We start from the raw sequence: 27,515 nt of genomic DNA on the forward strand, positions 1-27,515 counted from the left end.
GCTCCGTTCCTTCTTTCCTCCCCCAGTTTTTCCTCTCCTTTACTTTCCTTCTCTCCTTTCCTTTCCTTCTCTCCTTTGCTTCTCTTGCTCCTTCCCTTCTCTCCCCAGTTTCTCCTCTCCTTTGCTTTCCTTCTCTCCTTTTGCTTTTCTTGCTCCTTCCTTCTTTCCTCCCATTTTCCTCTCCTTCTTTCCTTCCTCTCCTTTCTTTCCTTCTCTCCTTTGTTCCTCTTGCTTCCTTCCTTCCTCTCCTTCCCCAGTTTCTCCTCTCCCTCTTTCCTTCTCTCCTTTGCTTTTCTTGCTCCTTCCTTCTTTCCTCCCCAGTTTTTCCTCTCCTTTGCTTTCCTTCTCTCCTTTGCTTCTCTTGATCCTCTTCTCTCCTTCCTCAGGTTCTCCTCTCCTTTGCTTTTCTTGCTCCTTTCCTTCTTTCCTCCCCCAGTTTTTCCTCTCCTTTACTTTCCTTCTCTCCTTTGCTTCTCTTGCTCCTTCTCTTCTCTCCTTCCTCAAGTTCTCCTCTCCTTTGCTTTTCTTGCTCCTTTCTTCCCTAGTTTTTCCTCTCCTTTGCTTTCCTTCTCTCCTTTGCTTCTCTTGATCCTCTTCTCTCCTCCCCCAGTTTTTCCTCTCCTTTACTTTCCTTCTCTCCTTTACTTTCCTTCTCTCCTTTGCTTTTCTTGCTCCTTTCCTTCTCTCCTTCCTCAGGTTCTCCTCTCCTTTGCTTTCCTTCTCTCCTTTGCTTTTCTTGCTCCTTCCTTCTTTCCTCCCCAGTTTTCCTCTCCTTTACTTTCCTTCTCTCCTTTACTTTCCTTCTCTCCTTTGCTTTTCTTGCTCCTTCCCTTCTCTCCCCCAGTTTCTTTCTCTCTCCCTCCACTTTCTCTTAGGCAGCTTAGGTGACTTATTAAATAAAACTCGGGTTTGAATGCAGTTTTATGCCCCAGCCAGGTCCCTCAGACTCTCAGGGGTCTGACCATTATGACCAACTCTTAATTACAATTATCACACCCACACACCCACCCCAGCGGAGGCACCAGCTCCGCCCCCTGGAGCTCTCTGCCTTCAGAGACCATTGATTTACACTTCCGGTTTCTCACAGTACCGCCCCTTAAACCCGCCTTTCGCTGACATTAACCACGCCCACAGACCGTGGCCACGCCCCCATTGGCAAATTTCCCCCCGCCCCTGGCAGCTTAACGTCAGTTACAATAGCCACAGGGGGAGGGGGCAGGAGCCTAGCTCTCCTGGAGTAGTCTGGGCACTCTGAAGGCGCAGCCTTTTTGTCCCTGCAGGCTGGCCGTAGCTTGTCAGAGCCGCGATTGGTCGGGCGGAGGCGCGCGCTCCGAGGCCGCTCCTGAGCGGGCCGCGCGCGCTCTGGGCGGGAGGCGGAGGCGCGGCCGCGGCTGGCTTTGGCCCGAGGAGCTTAGAGGTGAGCCCGGGGGTGGGCCTGGGAGGGCGCCTGGGGTTGCCCGCGAGGCCCGAGGGACTTTTGGGGGAGGGGACGGTGGCATCTTCCAGCAGAGCTCCGCGGGGTGACCGAGCGCTTCCGGGGCCTGAGGTCATTCTCCCGGGGCCTCCTGTGGGGAGCTCCGGTGCCCTCTGAAGCGGTCCCACAAAGCCCAGCGCGGCCTCTGCTCCCAGCGGTCCGTGGGAATGGACCACGTGGGGGGCGGCCGGAGGCCTGGTCAGCCCCGAGCGACCGAGCGCCTTCCCGCGCTCGGAGCGCGGGCGCAGCCGACGCTCGGAGCGGCAGGGAGCCGGGGGGCAAGGCCCGGCCGCCGGGGCTGACCGGATGGGTCAGCTTGCTCGGGTCCCGGCCGAAAGGGGGCGTGGCGATGCAGGCCCCGGAGCGCATCGCCTGGTCTCCTGCAAAAACAAACGTTTTGGGGTCGCTATCATAGTCTCCTCAGCTTCCTTTGAAACCCCAGGTTTATTCCTTTCAGACTGAGCAATTATTACAAGAAGGGGCTAAGGACCCTGTTTGCCGGCCCCCCTCCTTGTACCAGCAGCAAGCGCCGGGCTCCCTCCCAGTCCTTCCCGCACGGGACAAATCCCCACTTCCTCAGGGTTCTGGTAATGTTTGTCCTGACGTCAGAAATCCCGGACTTCGCCCTTCTCCCTGGGACACTGGGAGCCTCCTAGACTGAAGAGAAAGCATTTATTAGGGGGCCGCAGTGTGCAGAGACAGCTCCTTAAACTTAGGGACAGAACGCGGGGGTCTCAAAATTGTAATGTGTTGCCAGAAAATGTTTGTTTATGTACCGGGGATTACTAAAATATTTTTTGGCAAAAAAGGATCTCGAGTGGAAAAACTAAGCCAGGCTTCTGACACTTTCCACTCGTGATTCCTTTTCAAAAACCTGTACTCCGGATATATGTTTATAAACTAGGCATATTAAACATTTACTGATAGTCATAAAGAAACTGATAAAAGAATTGCACATGTTTAAGGAGGTGGGAGAAGAGAGAGAGAAAAATTTTTGAAATACAAGGTTTTGCAAAAGTGACTGTTGAAGTTACGCATGTTTTGAAAATAAAGCTTTAAAAATGTATAACGATTCTTTGGTATACATACAGTTTTACCCTTTATTAAAGATTTTATAGTCTAAAGACTTATATATTAAAGACTTTATAAATGGGATGGATGTGCTTGTTTGTATTTACATAAAAAATTAAATCTCCCCCTCCATTTGATCACAAGACTCCCAAATGGAATTGGGACCACAATTTTTTGTTGAGGGAAGGGGGGGTTGGATTCAGGAAAAGAGGTCTTCACATTCTGCCTCATCTAGATAAGTCTGAAAAGTTAGAGATAAATAAGATAAATGCATGTTTGGAGACAGTGCACCAATAAAAAGTTGAGAATTCCCAAAATTTAAAAGTGCATAGCATTTTCAGAAGCTTTGATGACTCCTAATGCCGCTGGCAGTTCCAAATTCTGTTTCCTTAATTTGACCTCACTTTATTAGGAAAAAAGAATATTAGGTGGGTAAGGAATGTGGTGAATGATATACTGGTCCAAGTTTGAAGATGATTTCTTTCTTTTTTTTTTTTTTTTTTTTTTTGGTCTTACTTGCTATTTAATTTAGTTTTTATTAATTTATAGCAATTTTCAGGGTTAGATTTGTTTTTTGATATTTTGTGAGGGTTGCACTTTGGAGATATCTAAATTATTATTTTGTTGGCTCTGAATTTTGTGATAAAGCCATTAGAAATTTTAAAAGTGCATTATCAGAAATGAAGTTTATTTTCCCCCTTCTTCATAGAGCTGTTGAGAATTAGAAGAGAAGAATATTGTGTTTACACAATTTATAATATACAATTGTATATTATTGTATATTGTATATTATTTTGACTCCAAGTCTAGCCTTCAATCCTTTATTTAGTCATCCAAAGAACCTCGAAGTCCTGAAAAGTTCGGGAAAACAATTTTTGTTGCTTGAACTAAAAGTTTAGAGATTGATTTGGTATGGAATCCCTTTAAAGCTTTTGACAGTTTAATTTTCAATCTCCTTCATATCTTTTATTAGGTAGAACCATTTAAAAAACCATCACCATCATTCTGCCTTTCTGCAAGTATTATTATTCTCATTTTACAGTTAAGGAAACTGAGACTAAAAGTGATTGTCACTTGCTTATGATCACAGGGCTGTTAAGTATGAGCGAGAAATTCAAGCTGTTTTTTGTTGAGTCCTAAGTCTAGCACTTCATTTACACAAAGCTGTAAGGGACTTTGGAGAACATTTGCTTCAGAGCCTTAATTTCATACATAAAGATGTCAAGGCATAGTAGATAAAGAAATGGTCTCTAAGTCAGCAAGGTTTAGATTAAGGTGGTAAGTCATTTAACTTTTCATTGTTCCCAAACAACTTTCTAAAATCACAAATTGTAGAGATTGTACTCATTGCCTATGTAGAATTAAGTTCCTTACTTGGAACTTCCTACATAGGTGAAAATGCAGGTCTGATAAAAAATAAAAATCTTTTGACGATACTGAGTTTCAGCAGCATTCAGTAGTAGAATCTGAATTCAAAGTCCCTTAGATCTTTTAATTCCAAAATTTACTTTCTCCTGCATTCAAGTATTTTAAAAAATCTGCAAACTTTAAAGACCTACATAAATACCAGTTATTATTATTGTTATTTTATTATACTTCATTATCTTTCAGATACCTGCAGTTTAAGTTTAAAGGGTGTAAGATGAACAGGGAGAGGGCCACTTTTTACTTGATCAGACAGGACATGTTAACTCTGAAGTCATCAAAAAGAACTCTGGAGATCTCTTCCTCAATTCTTGATGCTCTCTCCAAATGCCATCTCTGTCAGCCACTATACTCATTAGATTGCACTTAACATTTCCCCCACAGCTTGCTGATGTTGAAAATATGTTTGACCCAGAACCATATGAATTATTCCAAGTGAAAATTTATAGATTAAATACCTGCTAGGAAAGAGGATGGTCACTTTTTCTTGCTTGAATCTTTCCCTAAGAATATTGTTCAAAATAAAACATGATTTCCGCCCCCCCCCCCTTTTTTTTTAGCCAATACTAGCTGTTTCCTAATTTACAGTTCTCTGCCATCTCAGTTGTTTCTCAGCATTTTCCAACTACCTCTTCCACTGACGTTTTCAAATTGTGCTTCCTGCATATTTAGAAATAGGCTTTTGGTGTACTCTACATGAAATATGAAATAAGCCTGTTTTCTTTCCCACCCCTTCATTTTCTTTTTAAAAATCTCTGCAGGGCAGTGGTGCAATGCAGTTTGGCGAATAATGTGCTAGATATCATGCCAGCCTAAATGAAATGTGCTGGCTTTGATTAAATAAAGCAGTTCATTTTAAACATCAGGGAAGGGTAAAGGTAGGGATAGAGGATGGATTAGAGAAATGATGATGGTCATGCCTCTTATCTAAAGAGAAAAGTTTATAGGAACAAGCTTTAGATGCAGTGACTATTATAATGCTTTGCACATAGGAACTGCCTAAAAGTTGTGTACTTGTTGAAAAGAATCAAGGTGTGGATCTGAAAGGAACTTTATACATCATCTAGTTCAACCCCTTTTATTTTACAGATTGGGAAACTGAGGTCCAAGGGTTTGTGTACCTTGATTAGGCTCACAAAGGTTCCTCTACCCTTTTCCAGTAGTGGTACAGAATAGATACCAACTTTAATCCTTCCACTAAGACTTCTAGATCTTTTGTTTTGCTGTGCCATCACAGCTAAGATCTTTTGGCTTTTATCTTCCCTGCTGCTATGCCCAACTGTAGGAACTGCTGTCTGACTTTTCTGTTGCAGCTTAAGAACACCTGGTTTCTGTCATCCTAGGTTTGAACTTTTAAAGCTTTTAGGCCTATCCCCTCTACCCTATGGCCAAAACCTCATGTGTCCTCTCTTCCCATTAATGTGAACTCCTATTCAAAAAAAGGTACTGTCTTCACCTAATTAGTACTTAATAAATCTTTTTCATTCATTCACTTTAGCTCTCTATCAGAGAATTTTTTCCATTTGCTGCAATCCCTTTTTGCCCAAGAAATTTTTATGCAGCTTTGGGTATAAATGTATATCAAGTAGGTATACAAATAAAGCATTTACTTACAATAAATCATAAATTTATTTTAAACTGATTTTTGATATAACTAATTTTGCCATTTATTAAAAATGAAAGCAAATTTGCATACTAATGAATGAATTTGCTTCTTTATTTTTACATGAAGAATTTTTTTTCTGGTCCTAAATTATCAACTGAGACTGGTTTCATGATACCCTAACAACTAGGCAGTTTAATAGAAATAGAATTGGTTAAATTGTTTGTGAAATGTGAATAAAATAGTTGATTTGATATTTCATATTTTTTATGAGTCCCCTTCTCCTTTTTGTTTTTTTCATTGTCTTGTTAACAAAATACAAAATTGAAGAATAACTTTTAACGTTTTTTCCCTCTTATGAAATCAGACTGGTTTTCAGGTCTCCCTCTGAGCTGGAGAAGGAAATAGCAAATCACTTCAGTATCTTTGCCAGAAAAAGCCCAAATGGAGTCACAAGGAATTGAACACGACTGCAACTACTGCAGAAAAACTCTCCCAGAAACTTAATTTACTGAGATGATTGCCACTCTTGTTAATCTGCTTTTTTCTTGTATAAAAATTGTAATTTTAACATATTATAAGCTTTTGAAAAACAGGAATGGATTTTATGTATCTTTGTAGTACATAGTGTCTTATATATGATAGGTCCTCAGTAAATATTAAAATGGAAAAAAAGAAAACTTACTAGCATTTATTAAATTCCTACCATGGGCTAATAGAAAAAAGTTAAGACTGTCTCTCAGGGAATTTAAATTCTAATAAGAAATATCATACATATCTAGAAGAATGGAGACCAAGGAAGACAAATCCAGGCTTCTGAGTCAAAAGGTTGTGACAGAAATCATACAACAGTCTCATGTTTGACCAATACTGAAGATCTGTCTTATTATCAGTGGCAATACTATATTGATTAAGGAAAGAGTTCACTGGCATAGCACCATGATAACTATCCTTGTTAGGCCCTATTAGAGTAAAAACTGGGGAGGGGTGGGGGGGGAGTTTCACAACTTATTCAAGTAGTTAAATCCCGTTACTCACTTTATCAAGTCTCCAAATAACTGCCCTAAAACTAAGCAAAACTCAAATTATTAAAAGGATAAACTCTGCATGTTGCATATTAGGCTTCTATTTTGTAAAAAGAATGAATTATAATTTTTTAAAAAATCCCCATTTCATTCTTTTTCAGATTTTAAAAACTGTTGAGAGCACTCTTGAGTGCTGAAATTTTAAAAATTATATGCTACATCACATTCTAGAAATTAGGTGGATGCTGAATTTGACCAAAACAAAAGAAATTACTTTCCAAATCAGGTTTTATTTGTTTTGTTTATTGAATCTCTCTAAGTAGCTATTATAAAAACAAGATGACTTTCCTCAAATTTTTTTCCTCAAAGTCTAAATGACTATCATTTAGAATACATTAATTTAACTAATGTTTTAGTATAGAAAGTAAAATCTTTGAATACATTGAGGACTTTTCAGTTTGTTGTAGTTTTCAGTTTATTTTCCAAAATTTTATCTTTATCCAGTTCATTGGCAGTTTATTTCCCGTGAACAGTTTATCCAGGGTTGTTTTCATTTTTTGGTGGATAATTAACTCTTGTTTTTTTCTTTTTTCTCTAAACAGGATTGCTAAAATGAGTCTACGGAAGCAAACTCCCAGTGATTTCCTAAAGCAGATCATAGGAAGACCTGTTGTAGTAAAGTTAAATTCAGGAGTTGATTATAGAGGTAATATTTTCATGCCTACACACTTTATGTACTTTTATAACTTTTATAATAAATATTGGATATATTTTTTTTATAATAAATATTGGATAAATAAATATTATGGATTCACTTTTTTGGAGTTGTTTTTAGAACTTCCAATAGATACACAAAAGCTGTTGGTTATTAACAGAATCTGTCACCAGATTCTGCATTTGCAATGGAGAATTTGGTGCCACAAGGGCAAAATTTGATATGCTTTTGTCTTGGGTTGTATTAGGCTCAAGCTTTATTTTCTTAAACTCTTTGAGTTTATTGACTTGGGACTGAATGAGATCAGCTCATGATTTAAAGATTTTAAGTATTGAGATGATGTCTTAGAAAACAAAAGATGATGTGATCCTAAAGCAATCTTGGTGCTTAAAAGATAAACATTAGAATTCTGTATTTCACAACTTTAGTCCCTCAAAGCTTTTCTTTTAACTGTGAAGGAATGGAGTAAACACTGAACTCAGAACTAGAAGATTCTGAATTCAAGTTCTGATTGTTACACTTCAGAACTAGAGCCTATATTTGCCACTTAACCCCATCGCAACCTCAGCTAGTTTACCATCAAAATCAAAATTAAAAATACTTGTACATGGGGTTGATATGAAAAATACTTTGTAAACTCTGATGAAATATATTAAGATTTGGGGGAATCACTTTCATTACTGAATGAATCAGTTTAGTCATTAATTCTGCCAGAATTGCTAGATCAGCTGTTGGCATAGTGGGATTCTCTTATATTGATAATAGTAGCCATCTCAGACAAAATGAAGACTGTTAAATGATCTAGGAAATTTAATATATACATTATAGAAAATTTAGATTGATAATTTTGCATTCCATATTAAGGTTTTGTTGACTTTTTTTTGGGGGGGGGCCCTAAATTTTTTGGTTAACTGACTTTATTTTTTATTTATGTTATTTAGACACTGCCTTCATGATTTAAAACGAATACTATGGCTCAAGACTAATTGAATTTATAATAGATTAGTGGATTTATACTGTGTAGTGGCAATATGAAGTAATCCATGCATTGCTTCTTAGCTAGAGACTTCCATTAAGCCCAGAGAAAATAATAGTCTTCTTGGGACTTGTCTATATAGGCTAATGGATTAGTAAAGGGACAGTATGCATGTGTTCTGACAGTGCTGAGCATACTTTAGGTGTGCAGGAAAGAGATTGGTAAGAGTTGTTTTTGTCTTTGTATATGCTGAAGCCAAATATTATTGCACCATTAGAAATTATTATTGCAAACACCAGTCTTTTTTTGTGGTTGTTTAATATACTCTTGATAGAACAGTCTGTTCATGGATCTGTTTAAGAGGGATTAGAAGAAGTACTGTTTCCAGCCTTCTCCACATCTAGTTTAACTGATTTCTTCATTTGCATGGGTTTACTAGCCTTACTTTGGGGAAAATGTCTTAATCAGAAGATAAAAGTTTAACTATAAAAATACTTTTACTTTTCAAACAAACCACATAACTGAGGATAGATACCATTAAAAGCATGTTAACTAACTATGCCTCAAGAGAAAAAAGATCCATTCATATCTGTAAAGAAGTTAAATACTCTAAAAACCAGTAGTATTCTTAAAATAACACCCAAATTTTATTTAACAGAACAGTTTTAATGTTACTGATTATATAAAGCTTTTTTTGTGTGTGTGAGACGCTTTCCAAAAACAAATAAGACTTTGATAAATTAATCTTTTTAGCTTCATCTCATTAACTCATTTACAATTTTGAAAAGGAATCTTTTGTTGTTGTTGTTTGGGGGACAAAAGGGGAACAGACAGCGAATGAGAAGCATATTAATGAAGTCATGGCTTTAAAACAATCTCTTGTCTATTGGTCCATTTTCTTTTGCTTAAGAGAATTGAATTCTACAGTTCTTGTTTTACTCTGCAAATTTTCCTGGAAAGTATCACTTTAATTTCGAGTCTGAGTTAGAAGCTTACAACATTCTATACTAAAATGACAAATTTTAAGTAGAAAGTTGGCAGGTAAAAGTTGGGCAAAATTGATGTCACCTCAGTATGATTAAAAGAATGTACTAGAGTGGTTTCCTGGAAAGCTACTTTGGAATGCATTTAGCTACTTTTCTATAGTAGCTTTGATTTGAAAATATATTGTAACTGTAACAAAACAAAATGGGATGTGTCACAGTGCAATATGTTGTTCTGTATTCTCAAGCTGCTCCTCACGGTGAGTCACCGCTTTAAGATGTTCTTTCAGTAGCACCTGCTGTCTCCTGTTCTATTATTTCAACAGATTGGGAAGACTTCCACTTAACACTGAGATAAGTTCATCTGCTGCTGTAGACATTGTGAAAAGCTGAAATAAATTAGCCAGATCAGGCTTTTTGATTGAGTGTTTAACATGAAAGACAGTGCCTTAGGAATGGAGCTATATGAGAGGATGGCCATTTACTGCTATGTAATTGTAGCAGCTTTCAGATTTTTACTTTCAAGATAGAAAATATACAGTGATTAAAAATATTTATTACATTATGTGAAGGATTCTGAAAAGATGAATGAAAAGTTATTGTTTTATCTGGTGGTTGTGAATGCAAACATACTTCCATATTGTATTTTCTTTAGATTTTATTTCTGTTGACAAATAGAAAGGAATTTTTAAATTTGACTTTGTCACTTACAATTTGAGTTCATATTGAGCCTGTTGTATCTAGGGAAACAAAAGAGGATTGTCATGTATATGATTTACCCTGTGATTTCAAGCTTGATTTACTTTTTATATCGTCTTTTTGTTGGAATATGTCTCTAGGTGTCCTGGCTTGCCTGGATGGCTACATGAATATAGCTCTGGAACAAACAGAAGAATATGTAAATGGACAACTAAAGAATAAGTATGGGGATGCATTTATTCGTGGAAATAATGGTAATGTTCTTTTTATGCTACATCTCTGCTTATGAAATGATTTTTCATAATTGCAATCAATATTTCTATATGTATTAAGTCAAAATGTAGTTTTTATATCTATTATAATGAAGTATGGCAGTAAGATGTTCAATTAAATTTGTGTTTTCATGGGTACTTTCAATTTAGAGCTAAAGGAACCTAGACATTACCTTGTAGAATGGGACTTTCTAGCCTGGAATGTGCAGAATTTTTCAGGTGATGTGGCATCTAAATTAGTGGTAGCTATTTCTTATATAAAACATTGTGCATATTGGATAAAGAGGTTGCTTTGGAGTCAGAAAGGCCTAGGTTCAAATCCTGTTTCTAAACTAGACTGGTCCCGTCACCTTCTCACGTGTGGATTAGGTTGGTTTTTGGATTATAGGTTATAGAGAAGGCACTGACCTTGATTAGTAGAGACAATTTCCTCATCTGACTATTCCTTATACCAATGATATCTCAGGTATTCTCTATCGAAATTTTTTTACATATGCTTCACCAGTGGGAACTTGAGTTCTGATTTTTTTTTCCCAAATACTGATTCGATGCTCTATCTTATTGAACAACTTTTTATGTATGTGACCCATTAATCCACAAACCTTCTTGCTGTAATTCCATCCAAGCCAAGTTTCCTACTAGTACTGTGTTTCTTTGTTAGAGCTTTTGTCCTTTTTCTCACTTTAAAAATACTATAGCCACTTATTTCTGTGTATCTTGTCTACTCATATTTATACCACATTCAGAATTTTCAAATTAGTGTATTTTATTTTAAAATTATTTTATAGCATTTTATGTCCCACAAGATAAAGACTCCTTCATTTATTCCTATATCTTTAGCTTTCTTATTTAAATAAAGCATTTATTTAAAGTTCTTTGATGCTTCATTCAGGCATAGATAACTCTAGGTTCTGAATGTGTATGCTATAAGCTCTGGCCAGACCCTACAAACTGGCAGTGGAAAGGGTGAGGAAAAGTCATCGTTGGCCACCCAACCTCATGAACTTGCTGCTGTGACAAGGAACTTTGGAAGTAGCTCTGATCAAATAAGAGAAATACCCTTCTATGAAGTCACAGAATTTTAAGAACAATGATAGTATTCTAATCAACTCCTAATTATTTCAGTGTCCTCAGGAAGACTCATTTACTACTGGGATTTGACATTTTTTCTCCATCCTTAGCCAGTCACCTTTCCTGCCTCACAACTAGCTATGAGCTCTCTCTTTGTCTCTGACTCTGAGGTGTGATTTCCTTGTCTCCTAAAGGAATCTGTGGCTGCCTCTTCTCACTCAGCAACCTTTTGTGGCCAGCTTACCTTGTCTTCTGACTGTGAGTTCTTTGTCAGAAGAGCAGAAAAAAAATCTATCCTCAGCTGAGAGTTCAGTTTTCTGCACATTTACTTCTGGCAGAGGAGGTGCCTTCAAAGATAGCTATTTTGAACAACTCAGGATTTTTAAACTTTGTTGGTTCTTTGATCCTGATATTTAGAGCAGATTATTTAATGAATAACGGTCACCTGGTGTTCTAATCTTTGCGTTATAATCAGGGGGTATTAGTATGTTTGAAAATTAAAGGCTATACTAATGCCAACTGTTTGTGAGTGATCTTTCCTCTTCCACCACCTTCCCTGTGGGAGTTAGTGTATTCTTTGCTGAATTTGCTTGTGACCTTTCCCATAACCTTATTAATGTCAATTACATTAAAACTCTTACTAATTCATAACCCAGATGCTTCAGAACACCTTTTCTTAGGCCTTGGAGAAGAGCCAAAGTTCCCTTGGTTAATCTATATGACATTTTTACCTCGGAATTTCTTAATGACCATTGTCAACAATGTGTTGTTGTGCCTTGAATAACAGGAGGCCTCTCATGAATTTGTGACCAGATTTACATGATTACTAAATTCTGGCCCACATTCACAAACCAAGCCATTTGGTGAAGGCAGATTGGGCAATTGGATAGACTTATTTAAGAAACAACCATTGTGCGTATCTTCCATGCTTAATTTCAGAGATCTTAACCTGGGGTTAGTGGAGGGTACCTCATTAAATGGCTTTTGGACTAAGTCAGAATTCTTAACCTTTTCTGTCACAGAAAATTATAAGTTAGGAAAAGCCAATAGACCTCTTCTCAGAATGTTGTTTAATGAACAAAACAAAATAGACAGGATTATAAAGGAAACAAAAGCTTTGTGGAAATAGAAGTGTTAATTTTTGTCCCATGCAAGTTCACAGACCCCTTGTCCATGGATCCCAACTAGGTTAAGTGCCTTTTTAACAGCATATCAGCTTAGCCCCCAGAGCCATCTTTGAGAGGAAGAAATCCTTCTAGAAAGGGAGCCCATTTTTCTTTTTACCACAACCGCTGACTTCGACCAACGGCCATCATCATCTGCCTACTAGAAAGGAGCCTTGGCAATTGCAGTGTCCCTCATGCCGCTGGTCCTCCTTCCACCCTCACCCCCCCAGGAGCCAGCCATTCTCACCACCTGCCACTCATCAGGCTAGCAAGCCCATCTGGCTAATGCAGACAGACACTCCCCGTGAGAGATGGGGTGTAGGGTGTGCCACACAAGTTACGTCATCGCCACCACCTGGATTATTGTCTTCTCTGGGACCCTGGTGGGCATGATCAAGCACTCTGAACTCAAGAACCTTGGAAATGGTAGTGCTTCTTAAACCAGGGACCACCTTCCAGGCCCGCATTGCTAGCCACTAATGGAGAGAGATCAGTGGGAGTAGGGAGGGACACTTTTCTCATCTTCAGCAACAGCTTCTGACCAGTTACTACCAACAGTCACAAGAGGTCTGTGAGTAGAAGCAGCCCCAACTCCTCATCCTGTATCTCACCCAGCCTCAGCAGCCTTCATCTGGGAAAGGCTGCGCCTGTGGACAAGGGGTCAGTCAGTTGCCACAGGTGGGACTGGTGGCACCTGAGGGAGATTCAGGAAGCAGCAGGTGGCAAGCAAGTCAAGTCACCGTCCCCCTTTGGACCCTTGTGAAAATTGTCCAGGACTTGAACTGAAAAGAACTCAGAGGAGAATGTTCTTGTCAATAAAATCCTAGGCACTTTCAAATTGTGTGACATCAGAAACGGATAGGATTTATTAGTGAAAATGGCATGAAATTAACAATTGCATTTTTGTTGTACTATGTGCTAAGCACTACTGATAAGTGCAATCTTGGGAACTAGATGTTACCATTATTCCTGTTTTACAATTGAGGAAATTGAGGCAAACATAAGTTAAGTGACTTGCCCAGATTCCCATATTTCATTTAATAAGAAAAATGAGACATCCACATCTGCTTTGCTGCTGCCCTCTGAGAACCATAGTTCCTTTCCATCTGACTTTGAGCTGAAATTTTTGTTCTCTCTCTATTAGCTTCTGAGATCTTTGAGAGCAGGGACTATCTTGGCCATTGCAAATAGCAAAGACTTAATTAAAACTTCATTTATTCTCCACATCAGTTGGATTTAGTTTTAAAAAATGAAACAGTAAATTCAGTATTTCTATTGAGGAGCAGGCAGGGCTGGAACAAACAATTTAAAGCAAAGGGCAGCAAATTCAGTCCAGAAAACAAGGAAAAGAATAGATTTAGGAAAAGGAAATTGGCTACTCTCTTATCTTTTGCCCATTTTTTTATGGCAGAACTTAGCTTAAGAACAGAACTTAGCACAGTGCCCAGCACATATTAATCATTTAATAAATGCTTATTGATTGGCCATTTTCCATTGTCTTATATAATAATTTACATTCATATAGTGCTTTAAAGATTACCAGATATTTCTTTTAACAGCCCTGGGAGGCTGCAGAGTTGTGATTTGCCTATGGTCAGATCAGATAATGACTAGCAGAAATGGGATTCAGAACCCTGTTCTCTCCAAATCTAGTGTTCTTTTCAGTATAATTATTCTTTTCTAGACTTTATTTTATTATCTTTCTGAGACACTGAATGGTGATCATTTCAGGTGTTCAGAACATTTTCACTTTTGGGGGAACATGGGCATAACACTTTGTATTTTTGTAGAATTTGTATCCCCAGTATGTTAACATGAATGAGTTTATTTTGACATTAGGTCTTAATTTTATATAATGTCACAGTGAGTAAAATCCAGAGTCAAAGCCAGGGATGTACTGCTCAGGATTTTAAGCTCAAGTCTAGAGTCATTCATGAAGTATTTTTTCCAAAAACTCATTTTATATTGTGAATTAAATGTTCTTTTGAAATTTGTTTTTTAAAACTAGGAAGTGAATCTATATTTTCTAGTAAAACTTGCTATTGTAATTGTTTGTAAGAATCAATATATTTTAATCAATTTCTGTTTTCTTTTTCAGTGTTATATATAAGTACACAGAAGAGAAGAATGTGAAGATACCAGGAAATGAATAATTTTTTGTATTTTCATTTTTAAAAATTTACAAATTTTGTTCCTATTTTTGTTATGTAAATTTTCCTATTTTCATTATAGCTTATGCACTGATGTGGGGGGAGAAAGTAGCACTATTATAAACATATATAAAATAATGGTCTCATTTGTACAGTCTTCTTTCACCCTTTCAGTTTTGGTAACTTTCTTATGACTATCAGTGATATGAATAAAAAAAAATAAAAGGTAACAGATTGTTACCTATTCCTGATTTAAAAAAAAAAAATTCTCCCAATTTTAAGTTTCACTTACTATGAAGATGGCTTTTTATTTCTTATACTCCTGACTGAAGGTAAAACAGTTGGATAGGATGATTTTTTTTCCCCAATACAGGCAGTTTCAAGAAGTGTTACCACTTGTTTTATTGCTTTTCTTCCCTGCCAACTTAACAAGTCACACAAATATATTAGTGGAAATGTTCTATAAAAAGATGTCCAGTTTGGGTCTGAAACTTTTAAAATGTCTTATAAATTTTAAAATGTAGGTGCTAAACAATTAAATTGCCTGGAAGTAGGAATTTGGGGGGGCGGGGGAGCGGGGGAGCAGAAGAGTGGAGGTGGGCCAGAATTAAGTAGTTTGAATCAGATGTAATGGTAGCTTTTCCATAAAAAAGGAGTGTGAAGGAAAAGAATTAAGTGCAAAGGATAGTGTGCATATTAACTCTGCCAATTAAGTGAAAGAAGTTTTCCTTTGGTCAGTCTGTTAGCGGTCATCCTGGCATCTTTCTGCTCCTTTCTTTCTGATACTATTTGAGTTAGATTTTTTTAGATATCCTTATTTCTTTATTTCAAGCAAAAATAGCATCAGTATAATCTTACTGTACAAACATGTTAGGAACAGGCTATCCCTGTATATGAAAGTGCTGTTTCCAAAAACACTTTTTATTAGAGCAAAGCTTAGTGTTTCTAAAGTCCTTTAGTTTTGAAAAACCAAATTGTGATTTGAAAATAATCCCATATTTGCCTTCTAACATATTTGGGAAGTAATTTTAAGGAAGTCATTGCAGTAGATCCTAGTTTTACTAAGTAATTCTACCTCCTACCTTTATCTTCATGTTGGCACAAGACACTGGCTTTAGGTAAAGTGTCTCCTGCTGAGTGAGTTTTCACAGTTTATTAATGAGTTTTCCAAAACCCTGCTTTGTTCTCTGAATGGTCTACGGTGTCTTTAGGAACAACAGAGATACATCTAGGCACTGTGGTTGAATGAGCACCAGACAATTGTGTGAATGTCGTATTAGCCTTCCTCTGTCCTTCCCTTCTTTGTCCCTCTTCTAATATAAGCAGGCTCTTGGTTCCAGGAAACAGCGGTGTGATTTTAAATAATTCCCTCCTTGCAAGATGTTGATGATAGGGAGAAGCCAGAGGCGTCTGGGTTTGTTCTTTTTCTTGTTTTGTTTTAGATCAGGGGAATAATTTGGAGCAATTATTTTTTAATTAATAGTGGGGAAAAGGTGAATAAAAACATTTCAGAAGGCTTTGAAGAGTGCACACAGAAAATAAAACACTTTATTCTATGCTTCAATAATTTATCACTTCTTGACAAGGGCTGAAAAGGGTCCAATCTGTAAGTACAAATCGCCAATTTGCTCTTTTATAAATGACTTCTTTTAAGGAGAAAATGGATGTTCCTCCAAGTGGAGCATGCATTTTCTCATTTGTTTTGTAGAATGTGCAAGGCAGCCAGGTTACTGTGTCCCTTCATTCACTGAAATTAGCTACTTCTAAAAGCAATTCCATTTTTATCTCCCACAAATCTGTAGCATCCTATTTTTGCTAACTTCCTCCCTGACCTCTTCCTTGGTATGTGTCTTTATTTCCCCCATGCCATATCTGGATTTTAATAGATCTACAGCAGAGTGGTGTTTTCAACCAATGGAACTACTTTTAATCAAGATCTACTTTGGGAAATGCTACCGTTTTTATGGTGATAAAAGTACTATAATATGTAATTGTACTGGAGCAAGTTGTCCCCTGTGTATACCTGCACATTACAGAACGTGGAACAAAGTGTAAGTGATAAAATTACTTTATTCTTAACTTCAGTTTCCTAGAGGTCAAAGACTGTGATTTTCATTTGCACGTAGCAAAGACATTTGTTCTAAGTAAATAATTTTCATTGTCCTTGGTCCCTAAAATACATCCATGTGCTACCCCTATAATCTTGAGCTATAGCAAAGAGGTTGCAACTAGCAGAAAATTGTGCTTAATTTTTAGCTTCTCACTGTACTGATCAATTTGTCTTTTGAGCCATCTCCTGACTACTTTTCCAAGAAATTGATTTCTTATTTAGTACTGCTTATCCCCAAAATAGAGCCATTGAGTACAAATATAGCCACTTGGAAATGATTGCCATGTTGTCATGCCAGCCATATGATGGCATTTTTTTGCCATGTGTTCAATAAGGGAGTTTTACAGTATAATGTAAATTATCTAAATTTAAATTATAAATTAAATTATAAATGTGGGTTCTTGTTTAGGGCAATAAGGCATGCAATAAGTAATCTGACAAATGGGTAAAACAATGTCCAAGGGATTTCTGAGAAGGAATCCCATTGCCAGAGATCATGGACAAGCAGAGTTAAGAATCTCTGATTTAATCAAACCTGTATTTCCACAGGATATGACATCAAGTAGTTATTCAGATTCTGCTTAAAGACCTTCCATTACAGGGAGAATTCAGTACCCCCAAGACATCCCACTCTACTGTTGCATTGGCCCAAAGGGCCAATATATTATTTTGTATGAATACAGAGAAGTGGCCTAGATCATTAGGCCTAGGCAAAACTGATTGGGCCTGCCAATAAAAGATTTAAGGCCCAAAGTCAAATTGTCAGACTTCCTAAGAACAGATATTTCTCATATTTATCTTGACCCTTCTAATTCTCAAAACTATTGTCAATGAACTTCTGAATAGGCTTCTGTTACTATTCCAGGTAGATATTGGTGCAATTTTGGTGATTGTTATTTTTTAAATCAGTGCATTAAAACATCTTTTCACAAGGACAATAATAATTGGCATTTATATCATGCTTTAAGGTTTGGAGAGCAATTTTTTTCATTTATACCCAAATATTACTATTTCAGGTGCTATTATCCATATATTCATTGTTCAAACAGGTACAAAAAGGGACAAAGTAATGAAAAGGAGGCTAACTGGCTTTTGCAGAGACTGTTCGGGGTTCTTTAGCTGAGTATTAATACTCTCCTACCTGTTGCCTGATCAGTATTGAGCCAAATCATGTCTAAGAACTGAAGTCCTTTCCTCCTACTGGTGTTCTCCAGCTTCCCTCTCCTCTCAAGTCTAAGGTTGTTTGCACTAATTCAGAGTAATGTCGCTGACCAAAGAGAAGTGAATTCTGTCCCACATTTACTGTTAGGGAAACTGAAGGTTAAGTAATTCAGATGTATTAAAATGTTACTCAACTGTGGCCCCACAATTTATTTAGGAGCTAGTTGGGAGTCTCAGATCGAGTTTCAGATGAGGAGGGCAGAAACGCTGAACAGGAGTCAGGACACTTCTAGCTGTCTGATATTTCTCAGGCAAACATGACAGCTTCACTGTACTAGTGTATCCTTTAATTTGGGGAAAGGAGCAATCTCTCAAATCTGAACTTTAAAACAATTTAAAAACCCATACTTTGATATATAATAGAACTTTCATAATTAGTCTGATCTATTAGTCTAAAGTGGTATGTTTTTAGGTTATTACCCTAGGATCTTGAGTGTGTGTGTATGTGTGTGTGTATATATATATATATATATATATATATATAATATTCCAGCTCATTCTTAACCCAGGGTTACTTAGTAGAGGTCCTGCTGGGTTGTGCTAATGAAAAATAGATACAATTAATTTGCATTTCGCCTGTAATGTCCAAAAGAATGCTGTTAAGATGTAAAATAATTCTTTTAAATAGGTTAAATCATCCCTACAGCCCTGGCACTCTTAATTTCCTTAGCAAATCTTCATAGAGAGCTCAGTGTTGACTAAAATTTCATCAACTCCAATTCAGAGGGATCTGAATAAGATTTTTTACCATATTGAAAAGAAGCCTTTGCCAAAATTTAGACAGATATGCTGCTAAGATTATTGTTTTTATGAAGTCCTAAGGGATGATGGTGACTATTCTGTAACTACAAATATTAATGCTATTTTTATGGGGAAGATATAAGAATTATTTCAAATGTAAACAAGCAAAATTATCTTCTACATTTTTATAAGAAAATTCTTATGATTTATAAAATATATACTCTTTAAAACTTAGGGCCTAGTAAAAAAAATCACTGCATCTAAATTCTCATTTATTTTGTATGTGCGAGGAAGGGTACTTTTTACAGCTTTTTTTTTTCTAGAAGCTTGAAACATTTTACAAATTTCTCTTAATTGCCATAGTAAAATTGTCACCATCATCCTTTCTAAAGAACTACTGACTCACATTTTTCAGAGCCAGCCTCTTTAAAGTTGAGGCAGAGGAACATAATTTTTCTGCTCTGTTCAAAACTACTACCTATATGGGGAATCAAGCCCATGGCCTTGGTTTCACTAGCCAACTGAGCTAATCCTCATATTATTCTCCAGGGTCTGTGAACAATGTGATTACCTTTTTATAGACGGGAAAAACTGGAGTAGAGAGTTTAAGTGGCTTGCATTTCACTTGGCAGAGTCGGTGAGATTGGAATTCCACCATTCCCTTGATGTGCTAAATGCTGGGCCTTATGACTGACTGGTGGGATGGATTTAGTAAATCAGTCTATTCATTTTCCCAGTTGAAGTAAACCAGTGTAGGCAGTGGTCCCAATGTGTACATATGGGCTGCTGTCCTTTACATTCAAATATGTCACTGATTTCTGCATGGACATGTTGGAAAGGATGAATATAGTCAAAATCTGCATACTATACAAAGGTTTTAAACTTGACCCTTTGGTCTGCCTGCCAACATTATTTACAAAGCCTGGCTTTAATTGGGTTTCTCTTTCAGAAATTCTGTTCTCGGTCATATCACTCCTAAAAGCTTCATTATAAGCTATGAGTATCTGCACCTCGGTGTAAGCCAAGATGACCAGTCCCTTCTAAGCTCTAAATCTGTGATCCTGTGTATTAGGAAAGTAAAATGACCCAGGCTGTGACCAAGGGTGGATATGTACTCTGATCTCACACATTGTCCTCAGCCTGGCCTTTCTGGCCAAACATTTAAGGTGAAATTTCCATTGAATTGGTAAATGTGTGCCAGTGTTTCTCCAAGCTGCCACTGGATGCTAGTTTCTGATTCTTGGTCTCTTCTCATGCATTTCACTATCATCATTCCTCAGCACAAACTTCCTCCTGATCTCTTCCCTCTGCATCCTACCTCAAACCCTGAGAATTTATGTTTAATAGTTAATGCAATGAATTTAAATTTTGCTCAAATATTAGACTGTGCTCACCCCATATTCCTATTGTAAATTAGAATGCAACCACAGGATTTATTCCTATCCTTTACTTCATCCTTATAGTTTCTTCCCATTAGAAAACTCGTTTGTGACAAAAAAAAACAAAAAACAAAAACAAAAAAAAAACAAAACGTATTATTCAAGTTAAAAAACACATCGGCAGCGTCTGAAATTGTGTCTCATTCCATACATCTAGTCTGTCACCTCTTGTTCAGGAGACAGGATGGATGCTTCACAGTGCTTCTCTGAAATCAAATCCATCAGCACTGAAGTCCTGGAGTATGGTTCTCCTTTATTGTCGTACTCATAAACTCTTCTTGGCTCTGCTTGCCTTGCTCAGCTGAAGTTCCCAGAAGACATCCCAGATTTCCTCCTCAGATTTTTATCATTTCTTACAGTTTAACTAAATTCCATCGCTTTCTCATACCACAATTTGTTCAGCCATTTCCTAATTGATGAGTATTTACTTTCCTTCTGATTATTTGTTCCTACAGAAAAAAGCTACTCTGTTGTTTCTTTTTTAAATATGTGAGACCTTTCCTTTCAATACTATTATGTGTAATAGTAGAATTGCTGGATGTATTTAATGACTTATTTAAAAGTATAATTCCTAATTATTTTCTCAAGTGGTTAGACCAATTTACAGCTTTACCAATTGTTCATTGGTGTCCCTCTCTTCCCATAGTCCCTTCAGTATCTACTGTATACCTTTGTTGTCATCTTTACCAAATTGGTGGGTGTGAAGTAAAACCTCTGATTTATTTTAATTTGCATATTTATTAATAATTGTGAGTAAACTTTCATATATTTATTAATCTCTTGTATGTATCTCTTACTTTGAAGACAGCTTATTTACCTTTTTGGAGAATGACTATTCTTATGTATTTATATCAGTTCTGTAAACATTTTGGATATTAGATTATTATCAGGGATATTTGCTGCAAAGATTTTTCTCAGTTAACTGCTTTCTTTTAAATTCTAGTTTCATTGATTTTGTTTGTACTAAAACTTTTCAATTTTATGTAATTGATCACTTCTTTCCCTTGTTTAATTAAAATTCTCCCATTAGTAATAGTTTGTAAAGTAACTCATTCTACTTTTTCTCTCATTTTTTAATGATGTGACCTTTTACATTTAGGTCATGTATTCATTTGGAGCTTTTTATTGTAAATGGTGTAAGATGTTGACCCAAAGCTAATGTCTGTCAAATGAATTTACATTTTTTTCCCAGGAGTTATTATTGGGGGATTCTTTACCCCTGTAATTTGTGTCCTTGAGTTTTCAATAATTTTCAGGAAAAATTAATGATTGCATTTTACTTTCCATCAAGACCAGGCACTTTGAGAACTGAGGGAGAAAGGCACAGAAACTAAAACTGTTTTTAATAGGTCCTTTAATCAAAATGTGCTGCTATGTTTATATTGCTAGAAAGAATCAATTAATTGGCAACCATTTATTAAGTGGCTGCACCATGCCAGACACTGCTTAATGCAGGGGAAACAAAGGACAAAAATAAAACCGTCCTCAAGAAGTTGATTGAGGGAAATGTGGATGTACCTCATAGACACATGTATGTCTAAACAAAATGAATTCAAAATAATTTGAAGCAAGGGCAGCTACTAGCTCCTTGAAGATCAGATATCATAAAGTGAAAGGGAAAATCCTGTTGCACACACATTTTAACAATTTTAAAATGAATTGTGAGAAAAGTGAAAGCAAAAAAAAAAAAAACTTTCCATAAAACCATGTTTTGCCAAATTCAGTTCTGCCTGCTTGGGGTGCAACAGTTGGGTGAAATCTAGTTCATTCATGGGAAAACTAAATGAAGCCATTTGGTAGCCTGAAGAAACATATTGGAGACATCTTCATGAAAAACCATTATTACACATTTTAAAAGCTATTAATATCTATACTACGCAAAATATGCTTAACTTCAGAAAGAAAATAGTAATAAACTTCTTTTATGAGACAAAAGTACTCTGAATAAGGATAAAAGAAAGAAAAACAATTATCGCTAATAAATTTTGATAAAAAATGTTAATGCTAACAAAAAAACTATAGTAACATACATACATAACATTTAAAGTCATAGAATTGGGGTACAGGTAGCTGAGTGATACAGTGGATAAAATGCCATGCCTGCAAGTCAGGCTCCTCTCTCTGAGTTCAAGTCTGATCTTTTATCAGTGTGACCCTGAAGTACTTTTTCAGCCTGTTTTCCTCAGTTTACTCATTTGTAAAATGAGCTGGAGAAGGAAATGGCAAAATTCAATATCTTTGCCAAGAAAATGCCCAATAGGATCACATGGGGTCAGACAACTGAAAGGACTGAATAACAACAGGACAACGTTTAATTTGTAATGGGAATGCAAAGATGATTCAACATTAGGAATATTGAGAGAGAGAAATATTAGAAACAGAAACAGCCCAAGCCATGTAACTGTTACTGATGCAAGGCCTTAAACAAAGCATAATGATAAAACTACAAGTCTGAAATCAAAAACTGCTGATATTTACAACTGAGAAACATTAGGAATTTCTAATAAATTCCCACTAGAAACTAGGAATTAAACATTTCCAGTAAGACAGGAATAAATAACCCTCCTTTTTACGGCTACACGACAAAGTTTTGGAAATGCTATCGATAGCAATAAGGCTAGAAAGAAGAGTAAAAGCATTGGCAAAGATAAAACGTCCCTATTTACTGTTGGGGAGGGGGGGGGAATGTCCTGGTTTTACCATTATTGTTCTGCCCCCTTTAACAAGAGAAGTGGAGAGATACAATGTTTTCCTTGGAGAGAGAATTGACTCTAGGAGTCAGAGCACCTGGATTCAAATCCTATTTCATACCACTTGGTAAATCACTTCACCACCATTCCTGGGTCTCAGTTTCCCCATTTGTAAAATTGTGGATTTGAATCAGATGGCCTTTGAAGGTCTTTCCATTGCTGGATTTCTGATGTTATGCTCTCTGTTTAGTGCCATTCCTATCTTATAAGTGACAGCAATCAGAACTTGCAATACACACACATTATGTATATATAATATATATTTATATGTATCATGGGCTAAATAGGCAACTAGGTGGTTCAGTGAATAAAGAAGTCGAGGACCTGAATTCAAATCCAATCAATCTCAGACACTAGCTGTGTGACCCTGAGCTTAACCTGTGTTTGCCTCAGTTTCCTCATCTATCAAATGAGCTGGGGAAGGAAATGATAAACCACTCCAGTATCTGCCAAGAAAACCTCAAGTATTATGTCAACTCAGTGCAACTAAAACAACAACATTAAAAAAATGTGAATAGCTTAACTTCCTACCTGGATTCTCCCATATTTTTTCCACCAAAAAAAAAAAAAAAAAATTTGCAGGCCATTATTTCTTAGTTGTATTCATTCAAAAGCATTTGTTCTCTAAAATGGAGAAAGCTCATCCAAAGCTTAAATATGAAGATCTGAGGAGTGTAATAGATTGTGCAAAGGACCAAACTAGTTCCCAGAGGTAAATTAAAAATGTTGTTATAGTTTGTTCATTTTGCTGATTTATTTCTTTTTTTCTCTCATGTTACAAGGGATTACTCCATGAATAGAAGGATATATTCAACAATGGACTCATGTAGCAATGCACAGAATAGAAAAATGGAAGGTGTCAATAAATATTAGAGATACTATCACTGCCATATTTTCCATTAAATGATCAGTGCTTACATAGCACTAAGCTAAGTACATGAATGGCTCACTCTGATTTGGGCAGCTACTGCCACAGGGGATCAGACTCGGAGTCAGGAAAACTCAACTTTCTCAGTTCAAATCTGACCTCAAACACTTGCCAGACCCTCAGTATCACTTAACCTATTTGCCACAATGAGCTGGAAAAGGAAATGGCAAGCCATTCCAGTATCTTGGCTAAGGAAACCCCAAGCGGGGTCATGAAGAGCCAAACTTAACTGAAACAACTGAATAACGACAAACATTAATCTATGAGAAAGTGTAAAAAATTTACTCAATATTCTACATACTTGACCAAGACAGATACTATATATTATTCTAGAAAATAAATAGCTTAATGATGCACTAAAACCTAAAAGGATTAATCTGCGTTCTTAGATAAGTACTTTGCTTTCAATCAAAACCTCTCTAACATGAGCTCCCTTACTATATAGGTGTTTGTCCCCCCTCAAAAAAAAAATGGCATAATGATTAGTATCTAAAACCAAGAGTCAGCTTTATAAATCAGATACATTGCCAACAAAATCAGAGATAAAGCAAGGATGTCCACCATCAACTACTATTTTGATATAGTGCTGGAAATGCTAGCTATAACAAGAAGACTTTTAAAATCTGAAGGAATAAACATAGATAAAGATTGTTTTTTGCAACTGATGTGATGATGTGCTTAGAGAACCCTTTAATTGAAAAATAATTTCAGTAAATATGGGGAATATAAAATAAATCAACTTAAGCCATACATTTCTATTATTAATAAAACAGAAAAGAAAGATATAGAAAAATATATTCTATTTTAAATTACTACAGAATGTATAAAGTACTCAGGAATCTACTTGCCAAAACAGCAATTATATAATTACAAAATGATTATAGAAATATAGATATAATAATTGGAGAAATATTAATTGTTCATGGTTGGGCTGAGTCAGCTCAATAAAAATAACAGTGCTACAAAATACATAATTCACTTACATTCTGATCAAATTAGCCAAATTTGTGGGTCTAGGAAAAATAGCACATCTAGAGCAACAAAAAGTCAATAATCTCAACGGAAATATTGGGGTAGCAAGTGGGAAGGAAAAGGGCCTAGAAGATTTCAAAACTACAAAGTTATAATCATCAAAACAATTTGGTACTAATTAGGTAAAAATATTGAGACAACTGGGTGACTTAGTGGATAGGGACCATTGGCTTGGAGTCAGGAAGAGCCAAGTGCAAATGTGACTTCAGTCACTTGACTGTGTGAGCTTGGACAAATTACCTAGGTTTGCCTTAATCCACTGCAGAAGGAAATGGCACCATTGCACAATCTTTGCCAAGAGTACCAGTGTTGGTGAAAACAAAGAGTTGGACACATTTGAGCAACAGCGACAAAGAAGGAGATCGATCACTAGAATAAATTAGGTACAGGATTAAAAACAGCAAATACACTCTGTAGTGCTTGATAAAACTGAAGACTATAGCTAGTAGGATAAGAATTTAACAAAATTTAACTAAAACTACTCAGAAAGCTGAACAACAATCTGCTAGAAACCAGGTATAGGTTTATATCTCACATGACTTTAATATAAAGAGTAACATCATAAACAAAGTAGAGAAGCAATGAACAAATTGTCTTTCTGCTCATCATATCTTAGAGAACAATAATATTCCATAACATTCATATACTGTAACTTATTCAGCCATTCTCTAGCTGATGGGCATCCACTCAGTTTCCAGTTTCTTGCCACTACGGAAAGAGCTGCTACACATATTTTTGCACATGTGGGTCCCTTTCCCTCTTTTAAGATCTCTGGGATATAAGCCTAGTAGAAACACTGCTGGATCAAAGGGTATACACAGTTTCATAGCCTTTTCAGTGTAATACCAAATTGCTCTCCAAAATGGTTGGCTCAGTTCACAACTCCACCAGCAATGTATTAAAATCCCAGTTTTCCCACATCCCCTCCAACATTCAGCAGCATTATATTGGGAGTTAGTTATGGCACTGAATAAGTAGATTAGTTTAGGGAGTTAGTGTCATTTTTATTATAGTTACTCGATCTATTCAAGAACACTTGATATTTTTCCAAATCCTTAGATCTGATTTTATTTGTGTGAAAAATGTTTTGTAGTTGTGTTCATATAATTCCTGACTTTGCCTTGGCAGATAGATTTCCAAATATTTTATATTATCTACAATTATTTTAAATGGAATTTCTCTTTGTATCTCTTGATGCTGGATTTCATTGATAATATATAAAAATGCTGATGATGTATATATATTCATCTTGTATCCTGCAATTTTGCTAAACTTGTGAGTTGTGAGTGAGTTTTGTTGATTCTCTATGATTCTCCAATTATATCATCATATTTGCAAAGAGTGATAATTTGGTTTCTTTATTACCTACTCTAATTTCTTTAATCTCTTTTTTCTTCTCTTATTGCCAAAGTTAACATTTCTAATACAATATTGAATAGTAATGTGATAGTGGGCAACCTTGTTTCACCCTGATCTTACTGGAGATGCTTCTAGTTTATCCCCATTACATATGATGCTTGCTGATGATTTTAAATAGATTCTACTAATCATTTTAAGAAAAACTCATTTATTCCTATGATCTCTAGTGTTTTTTAATAGGAATGGGTGTTGGATTTTGTTAAACACTTTTTATGCATCTATTGAGATAATCATATAATTTTTGCTAGTTTGCTTATTGGTATAGTTAACTGTGCTAATATTTTTTCCTAATAGTGAACCAGCCCTGCAATTTAATTTAATACTTTCCTTGAGTTCTGTATTTGAAAGTCAAATTTACCAGAACAAATTCTAAAACAATTTGGAAAGATTTTTAAGAACTCTGAACCAAGTATAATTTCAAAGGACCAATGATGACACATGCTAAATATCTTAATAAGAAAGTGATGGAATTAGGGCATAGAATGAGACACAGTTTTTCAATATGAGCAATCCAGAAATTTGTTTTGCTTGACTGCACATTTATTACAAAGATTTTATTTTTATTTTTTCCAAGAGGGAGGGAAGTGAGAGGGAGAAAAATACATTTTTGTTCATTAAACTTTTTAATTTAGATTTTAAAAATTGTCAGAGAAGCAATATATAGAGTTATTAAATAGTTCAAATATGTGGACATCTGCTAAGGATGTTTAGCCTGGGGAAGAGATGAGTGAAACATGATAGCTGCCTTCAAATACTTGGAGCTCTGACATGTGAAAAAGAAAAGAGATTTATTCTTGTAACCCTAGAGTGAGAAATAGAATGAATGAGATTAAGTTACTGGGAAGCAAATTTCAACTGTTAGGAAGAGCTTTCTAGCAATTAATACTTTCCAAAAATGGAATAGACTGACTCACTGTATCAAGTTCCTTATCACTGATAGTATTCAAACACAGAAGCTGGATGGCCATCTGTCATAGATTTTGTCTAGGGAATTCTTGGATTGAGTGGGAAGTTGGAGTATATCTCTGAGATCCTGTGTACACAATGGTTCCCTCTAACTCTCTGAGTTTATAATAAAATACTATAGTTTGGAATGCCTTTTGCTTTTAGATCTCTACAAGCTATAGTTTTGAAAAATATTCTTCTGCAGTGGGAAAGTTATAAGATTTTGGAAACCACCCATTTTATAAAAACATTCAAGTATTTATTTCTAGAATTAAGTTGGAGAAGAAACTAAATAAAATT

At 36.2% G+C, this 27,515-nt stretch overlaps 1 protein-coding gene across 1 annotated transcript; it reads left to right on the plus strand.

Moving 5' to 3' along the window:
• The first annotated feature begins 1,175 nt into the window (after positions 1-1,175).
• Positions 1,176-14,860, plus strand: LSM6 (LSM6 homolog, U6 small nuclear RNA and mRNA degradation associated). The gene is made up of 4 exons (XM_003773154.2): positions 1,176-1,417; positions 7,201-7,304; positions 10,112-10,225; positions 14,579-14,860. Exons 2-4 carry the CDS (start codon positions 7,211-7,213, stop codon positions 14,611-14,613), a joined length of 243 nt encoding a protein of 80 aa, XP_003773202.1. The 5' UTR covers positions 1,176-1,417; positions 7,201-7,210; the 3' UTR covers positions 14,614-14,860.
• Positions 14,861-27,515: the final 12,655 nt, after the last annotated feature.

Source organism: Sarcophilus harrisii, chromosome 6 (assembly GCF_902635505.1).
Source record: "Sarcophilus harrisii chromosome 6, mSarHar1.11, whole genome shotgun sequence".
NCBI classification, from domain to species: Eukaryota; Metazoa; Chordata; class Mammalia; order Dasyuromorphia; family Dasyuridae; genus Sarcophilus; species Sarcophilus harrisii.